Source organism: Hippoglossus hippoglossus, chromosome 18 (genome assembly GCF_009819705.1).
Source record: "Hippoglossus hippoglossus isolate fHipHip1 chromosome 18, fHipHip1.pri, whole genome shotgun sequence".
In the NCBI taxonomy this organism is placed as follows: domain Eukaryota; kingdom Metazoa; phylum Chordata; class Actinopteri; order Pleuronectiformes; family Pleuronectidae; genus Hippoglossus; species Hippoglossus hippoglossus.
In genome coordinates, this window is record NC_047168.1 from 13,661,720 (window position 1) to 13,670,110 (window position 8,391).

General features: G+C 44.3%; 1 protein-coding gene across 1 annotated transcript; it reads left to right on the top strand.

The window, feature by feature from the left end:
• Positions 1-979: 979 nt before the first annotated feature.
• Positions 980-8,340, top strand: LOC117751845 (FERM domain-containing protein 7). The gene is made up of 12 exons (XM_034568831.1): positions 980-1,292; positions 3,821-3,925; positions 4,052-4,094; positions 4,275-4,353; positions 4,459-4,556; positions 4,754-4,868; positions 5,014-5,161; positions 5,649-5,744; positions 5,827-5,990; positions 6,181-6,234; positions 6,312-6,387; positions 6,479-8,340. The coding sequence occupies exons 1-12, from the start codon at positions 1,164-1,166 to the stop codon at positions 7,679-7,681; spliced, it is 2,310 nt and encodes a 769-aa protein (XP_034424722.1). The 5' UTR covers positions 980-1,163; the 3' UTR covers positions 7,682-8,340.
• Positions 8,341-8,391: the final 51 nt, after the last annotated feature.

The following is an 8,391-nucleotide window of genomic DNA, read 5'->3' on the forward strand; positions in this document are numbered from 1 at the left end:
CATGGAGGACACACAGACACACACACACACACACACACACACACACACACACACACACACGCACACACACACGGCTGAACATATTGAGTGTGTAGGATCCTCTTTGTGTTTGAAACTTTGTGCTCAGAAAACACACCATATTGTAAACTAACATTAATAAAGATGGATTTCACTTCATGAATCACAATACATTTAATATATTTATCTTTCAAATACTTTAACACAATAATTAGGATCAATATTATTATAGTCTGATATTATAAAGGAAATCTGATACTGTACTTAATCAATTATTAATACAACATTATTAAAGTACTCCCTGTATTCAAAGCCATACAAAAAATTTGTCAAAAAAAATAATAATGTTACTTGGAAATGTGGCTGCCCTATGATAGAGTATATAATATAGTATAGCTATATTATATGGTATGTGATATAGTATATAACATAGTAAAAACATAATATATGATACAGTATATATAGTATATATAACATATAAAATAGTATATAATATATCGTATATAACATATTATATAATACATGATATATATTATAAAACATGGTTTATGATATGTTGTATGAATATATGGTGGAGTGCAGCTCAATGTATATAACAGAAGTTGTAGATCAATCAGCTCTGTACATTATATTTCTTAATATATAGTATAGTATATAATATAGTATATGGATGTAGTTTATAATAAAGTATTTGTATATAGAGTCCAGCTCAGTTCATTAGGTTTTTTTATATGTAGGCATGATGTAGTTTATTACATAGTATATAGTATTGTGTGTTTATAGAGTATATATTATAGTATGTAGCTAGGGTTTATGGTATAGAATATAATATAGAGTATGTATGTATATTAGTAGAGTATACAATATTAGTTGTGGGTCAGTATAGTTGTTGATATATGATGTTGTGTATGATTTTGTATAGGATGAATCCAGCTCCGTCACTTTCAGCTTCAGTGTCTGGGAACAACGTCAGTGCGCCATTACGCATCTGGGGAGCGCGCGCTCCAGCGGCAGCGGCAGATCCCCGGAGTCAGATGATGAAGAGGAGGATGGTGGTGGTGATGATGATGAAGGTGACGGTGCTGGGTGTGATGGAGGATTAGACCCCGGCTGCTCTCAGTCCTCCCCGCAGAGGTGAGGCTCGGATGGGGGACGGTCACCGGAGGAGCCGGGGACTCGGGAGTCTCTCCGCCAAGACCCGGGTCTCCAAGGAGACCAAGCTCCGGCTGCGCGTGATCTTCCTGGATGAGAGCGAGCGCACGTTCGAGGTGGAGGTGAGTTCTTCATCAGAAGCGCGTGCGTCCGCTCCAAATGACGCACAGCTTCATTTATCCGCAAACATCGCTGCACTTTACTGAATGTTTCTTTATGAATCATATTTCTATCTGACTATCAGCTGCTCGGAACTTGTTTGTGTGTGTGTGTGTGTGTGTGTGTGTGCGTGTGCGCGTGTGCGTGTGTGCGTGTGCGTGTGTGCGTGTGAGGGATCTTATCTTCACATCAAACTTTATCCATCACAGGCTCTGATATTCTTTATCTCCATGCTTATGAATTCACAGCAGCTCATGAACTGTAACAACAGGTTTCTGGAGGTGAATGTTTGTGAAGCTTCTCAGATCCTCTGGAACAATCAGGTTCATTATGGGTTGGAAACGTTTGTCTTCACCAGATTGTGATGGAGCTGCAGACCGATGCTGAGTGTTTCCACTGAGGTGGAGCAGTTTACATCTGGAACATGTTTTAAACAAACAGTGTGTGACTCATTTCCTCCATCAGCTGCCGACCGGACTTCAAAACACAAACTGTTCACAGCTCATTCCCCTGATTTAATGTCATCCATCCATCCTATAAAACACAAGTACAACTATGCATGAAGTATATATACTTGAATTAAGAAAAATGTACCTGCATTTTAAATATAAATACACATCACACACTTTTTAAAAGCTACTACTAATATTAATAAAAATAACACACTGTGGACAAACTACCAACTGACACCATTTCCAACAGCAAAAGCATTTTTCTGCTTTGTTCATTCTGTGAACTAAAAGTTTTCATATCAACAAATATAAATCAAGATACACAGATAAACAGGAAATTAACATTAAAGAGGTTATGATTTTCACATTTGTTAAATACTAAGTTAACTTGTAGAGGACAGATGTTCATGTTATCACGTCCACATCTGCTCTGCAGTTCTTCAACGTTGGAAGATGGAAACACCAACAATTAAACTTTTATGTTAATGCACAAGTGAACGTTAAGAAAACGCTTCTATTCTCTATTTGTTACATCTGCCAGCTGTCAGACAGCTGTGTGACGTGTACACATCTGGATCGTGAACACTCTGCTGTCTATGAACTGACATGTGATCCAGTATCCGGGTCAGGAGCAAGACGAGTGACAGGACGAGTCTCCGACATGGTGACGTCGCCTCCGAGGCAGTGATCTAAAAAGAGACCCTCGCTGTGTGTGTGTGTGTGTGTGTGTGTGCGTGTGTGTGTGTGTGTTGCAGCATTGTTGTAGCTCCATTTTCTCCGCCCCACGCTCGCTCTCTGTCACTTTCCCAGCAGCCTCTGGGACATTAGCAGCATCTTTAGAAGAGGAGAGAGAGATGGAGGAGGGAGGAGGAATAAAAGAAAAAAAAAAACTGAATGAGTAGATGAGGGCAGAAAGAAACTGATAAATAAAAACGTACATTTTAAACAGAGGAGGTAATAAGTGTGATTTACAGAAATAGTTTTTTTTACGGTTCGCTGTGTTTTTCTCGTCTGACCTCGATCTTCAAACCTTCAGGGCAAAACAAGGATTAATGATCAGACAGGGGGAAGAGAGAGAGAGGGACAGAGTGGTGGAAAGACCAGGACATGAAGGAAAAGGTCGAGCGACACGAGTACAAACACACACACACAAAAACATATTAATGCAAATATACGTCTTCAAACTAAAACGAGTCAAAAACTTTATCTCGTTTTAATTTCATATAGTGACGTGTTGTGTGTCTGTGTGTTACTGTTGAGGTAGCGAGGAACACGATTTGTCGTCCATGTGTCAACAGTGTGGATCTTATATTCAAATCCCACACAAAGTTAAAAAACGTCCTGACACATATATAAAGTGACACATATATAAAGTAATAATCTACTTATCTCATTAAAAAGACAAAAATAAAACGTTTATTTTACAACTTGTTTTCGTCTGAGACGACAGTAAAGTCTATTTTCTCCCCTGTTGAAACTAAGTGCTGTGCTGCAGCCATTAGTCTCCACTAATCACGGGTTAGTCCTGTTCCCGTTATAATCGCTCGCAGCTGCTTCGTCCCTCCTCTTCCTCCATCATGACAAGTTAATGAAGGACGTCCAGTGACCAGCGGCAGGGCGGTAAACACCAGCTAGCAGACAGCAAACTCTCAGAGAAAACCCACAATGCATCTCGGTAATTAGAGAGATGAGGGAGGAAGGGAGGAAGATAGAGGGATAGAGAGGGGGAGGGAGGAGGAAGAGGAAAGGACGAGTGTAAAGGGTTCACAAAGGTTATTAAGTTCATATCATCGACTGTAAATAAAGATGGACGATATGACAGTTCACCAGTTCATCAGGTCGCGGTAATAAAAACTTCATACAAACTCATTACACTAAGTTCTAGTGAAGCTAAGTCGTAGCGCGTTTAGCCGTGTTCCCCAGAGTGTCCCTGGACTCCAGCTTTAAGACGTTCTCGATTAAAAAAATCCAATTAACCAATTACCCCCCCCCCCCCCCCCCCCCCCTTCTCTCTTTAATTCTCTGTCTGCTTTTCACAGCAAAAGGTTTTAGGAGGCGACTTCTTCAACAAAGTGTGCGGTCATCTCAAACTGCTGGAGAAAGAGTACTTTGGACTGGAGTTCCGACACCATAGTGGAAACTACGTATGGAACACAAACACACTTAAAGTTAACGTGTCTGTTGTCGTGTCTGTCGTACACACAAACAGAACATATGTTAAAATACATGTTAAAATACATGTTCAAACTTCAATGTGTGATGTGTTGCAGGTTTGGTTGGAGCTGCTGAAGCCGCTGGCCAAACAGATTAAATGTAAGTCACGTTGCCCTTCACGCTCGAGAAACTCAAATACTACCACTACCACTACTGCGCCTTCTAGTACTACAACTACTGCTACTACTAATAATACTTATAATAATGATACTAATAACTTAAACGAATGCAAACGTTTCCTTCTCCTTCTCCTCCTCAACATCTTTTTCTCTCCGTCAGACACCAGCGATCTTTTCTTCAGGTTTATAGTCAAGTTCTTCCCTCCGGACCCGGGGCAGCTGAAGAGAGGCCTCACCAGGTAACAGGGTTTAATTCAACTGATTAAAAACTCATTAAGAACTTAACACTGAATCCATAACGTGTGTGTGTGTGTGTGTGTGTGTGTGTGTGTGTGTGTGTATAGGTATCTTTTTGCATTACAGATGAAACAGGATTTGTCGAACAGCAGCCTGACCTGTAATGATAACAGCGCCGCCCTGCTGGTCTCTCACATATTGCAGTGTAAGCATCCAAATACAGCCCAGATAAAGTGTAGATGTCATATCTGAGATATAAAGTTCATATTTACCGGAATTATTTTATTCATGTGACTTGTTTGTTTACTTGAAGCACATCTGGAGGAAAGAAAAGTTTTTGATTGAACGTTAACACTGTTTCACCGGCGTGTTTGTGTGTGTTTGTGTGTGTTTGTGTTACAGCAGAGCTCGGGGACTTCGATGAGGATCTGGATTGTCAACATTTAGAGATGAAGCAGTACGTCCCCAACCAGGAATATCTGGACCACAAGATCATCAAGTTCCACAAGAGACACAGGTACAGTCCGGACGCTGTGAATCCTCAACGCTTTCATTTCAAAACCTGCAGAAGTTCTTCTTCTTCACCCACCGGTGTTAAAGAAATGTCTCATAAAGCCTGTTGGGGACACGTCCGTCCTGCTCCCTCCTCTGTCTCTGTGTAGAGGTGCGTCTCCGGCAGACTCGGACATCCACCTGCTGGAGGTGGCGAGGAAGTTGGACATGTACGGCATCCGGCCGCACCCGGCCCACGACGGGGAGGGGATGAGGATCAACCTGGCCGTCACACACTCTGGAGTGCTGGTGTTTCAGGTACGTGAACCTAACGTGCACACTGACATGCCACTACTCTGCCCACAGGAGGCGGCGTTAGCATCTTGGCATTGCAAGAACATGTAGTAGAAACATTCATTGACCCTTGAGAATGAGTTTTATAACTTTTTCATAAAGAGATTCCTAAAGATAGTAAAGAAACAATCACATTTCCCTGTTGAAACCATAAAGATGGACGACATGACAGCTCTGAAAAGTGAAGCCAAAATATACATATATATATTTGATGATATAAGAAAGAGACGTCATGATTGACAGCTGAGACTGACTCCCGATTGGTCGAGCTTGTGTATGGGCGGCTTCATTTCTGTGCAGTAGGAGGAAGTGAAGACGTGTCGTCCATTTTTATTTACAGTCCATGGTTGGCAACAGGTTGGTCGATGAATGAAATGACAGGGGAAGCTTTCTTTAGCCTGTTATTAGCACTTAAATATACATTTAATCCTTTTACCTCTTTGGTTTCCAGGGAAACACCAAAATAAATACTTTCAGTTGGGCGAAGATCCGCAAGCTGAGCTTCAAGCGGAAACATTTTCTCATCAAACTGCACGACAAAGTGGGGGTGAGGACGAGAAGAGAATTCCTTTAAAGAATCGAATACGTGTTGTACGTCATTATTAATCTGTTGTGTGACATTCATGCAGCCGTCCTGTAAGGACATTCTGGAGTTTTCCATGGCGAGTCGGGACGTGTGTAAATCCTTCTGGAAGACGTGTGTCGAGTATCACGCCTTCTTCAGACTTGCAGAGGAACCAACGGCGATTCACAAAACACTGTTGTCCTGTAAGGGCTCCAGCTTCAGATACAGGTAACACACTAACACACACACACAGACACACACAGACAGACACACACAGACAGACACACACAGACAGACACACACAGACAGACAGACACACTCTTGGGGAAAACTGAAAATGAAGCATTTAACGACATATGAGGATTTATTCTGTGACACGGGCTGGTTCGTATACTTAATGTTTTATTGTGTGTGGCAGTGGGCGGACACAGAAACAGCTGCTGGAGTGTTTGGGATCAGGGGAGAAGAAGAGGTGAGAATAGATTCATCATCATAAGTGGAATGTGTGAGACAAACCCTTAATGCTGCGTCATCTTTTCTTTTCTCCAGAACTTACTGTCAGTCCGACTACGATCCCAGACAGTGTCGGTCGTCTCCTGATCTCCTCACCGACGTCTCCAAACAAGTAATACAAGCTTCAATTCACTGTTTAAACACTGTGCACATACTCAAACTGAATAGCTTTCCTTGATCTTTGTGCGTCTCACCTCTTCAAGATGTATCAGCACTCACATCCCTTCCCCCGGTCGACCCGTGCCTTGGCGATCCAGAGTCAAAACGAGTTGGACCCACATCATCGAGGCGTAGACGACATCGAAATCAGGAGGGGAGGGGCTAAACGCAGCCAATCATCTGTGGAGGTCACCCGGAGGCCGTGGCCTCTCTCCCAGGTCTCGCCCCTCTCTCCTCTGCACCAATCAAGCCCCTCACCGAAGACCAGATCAGCCTCTACATCTCTGATGGAGGACGTGAGGGGCGGACGCATCGAGATGCAGCGCCAAGCCCAGAGGCTGGCCGGGGTCTACGGCAACCGATCGAGACGTCGGCCCAATCCCCAGCCACACCCAGACGCCGCACAGCAGCTGGTTCTTCTTTACCCAAACAGTCCTGCCTACCAGTATCACCCCATCCTCCCATCATTCCCATCAGCTGGGTCCTCGCCGCTCAACCGTTACCCCTACTTGACGGACTATGTTGCCGTTTCTTCGCTGGAGCGTTTCCCGCAGCCGAGGAGGCGGGAATATGTGACAACGGAAGGCCTATCGCGGCCGTCTTACTACCCACTAGGCCACGATTCGCCGTCTGCTTCACCAATCAGGAGGAACCTCCGCCCCTGTGGCTCAGGCGGGTTGGCCAGAGTTTACCAGCAGGGAAGCAATGGGGCACGGTTCTTGGGCATTGGACATACTGAGGCCGGCCATTACAGTGACGACTGCAATTTCCTCCCAGGGCTGCCTCGCCGCGTAGCGAGCCAACCAGATGTCAAGTTCCATCTCTCAAGGAGTTCTAACCCCGCCTTTAACCCCGCCTCTGAGTTTCGGCCCCTTGGTTACTACCCTCACCTGACCCGGCCCACCTACCTCCCACTAAACTCCTCCCCTCTGCCAGAACGGCCCACGTCGCTATGCATGATCGGAGGCACAACAGGAAGCTACAGCGACTCGGACCCAGAGGTTTTCTACCCATATTACTGCCAACCACCCCCACTGGGGAAGATGGTTCGGTCCGCTGGTCTAGCCAGGATGAGGTTTTCTTCTGGAAGCCTCCAACTAGACGAGGAGGAAGAGGAGGAAGACGAGGACGATGGAGCAGCGAAGGAAAAGGCCAAAAAGGAGATGAAGAGTGAGGAGGAGAATAAAGTAAGAAGTGAGAGAGAAGAGACTAAAGGTCCTGTGAAGATGACAGAGGTCACCTTGTAGATTCTTCTCCACATGGAAACAGATCAACGACATGAGCACATTCAAACCTGACGGATGAAGTGTTCGAACTTTGCCTTGTTCTAGTTTTCAGAAGGTGGAAACTAATTCCAGAACAAGCAGAACCAGCCTCAGCTTTAGCAGAAGAGGTTCGTCTCTAGAAGCTTTAAAGTTTTAAAGCCTGTGTCAATGTCAATGACTTACGATCTTCTGGAAGATGAAGGAAAACTAGATTTTGTGTTGGGTTCTGTGCTAGAAAACTGTGGTTGCTTCTTCTGTTTGGGGTCGAGTCTTGTTCACGTCAGTTTTCGTTTGAAAACACACGAGCTCTGCCACGGATACGTCTGCTGTCACTACTCCGGAGTTTGAGAGGAGAGAAACTGAGATGTTTGGAAACGATGATGTTAAGACTCGCAACCTTTGCTGTCTGGCTCCTATCACTTAACCCCTTGTGGTAAAAAAGTAGCTAGCAGTTTAAAAAGCTAAATGGATAATCAACTACAAGCGGATTGGTGAAGCATCGGAACTATTGTGGTTGTTGTGCGTTCAGCCAGAACTGGACCAGAACAAAAAGCCTTTGATTTACCAGTGAACCCACGTTCCCACCATCGGGGAGTGCCTGGGGTTTCCCTGTTTGGAGCTCGGACATCTGGAGGGAACTCGAACATCTGGAGGGAACTCGAACATCTGGAGGGAACTCAAACATCTGGAGG

Coding starts and splice junctions, on each gene's coding strand:
- LOC117751845 (XM_034568831.1), top strand. CDS start 1,164: ATGGGGGACGGTCACCGGAGGAGCCGGGGACTCGGGAGTCTCTCCGCC. Junction 4,557..4,753: donor GGTCTCTCACATATTGCAGT/GTAAGCATCCAA, acceptor TTTGTGTTACAG/CAGAGCTCGGGGACTTCGAT. Junction 5,745..5,826: donor AACTGCACGACAAAGTGGGG/GTGAGGACGAGA, acceptor ACATTCATGCAG/CCGTCCTGTAAGGACATTCT.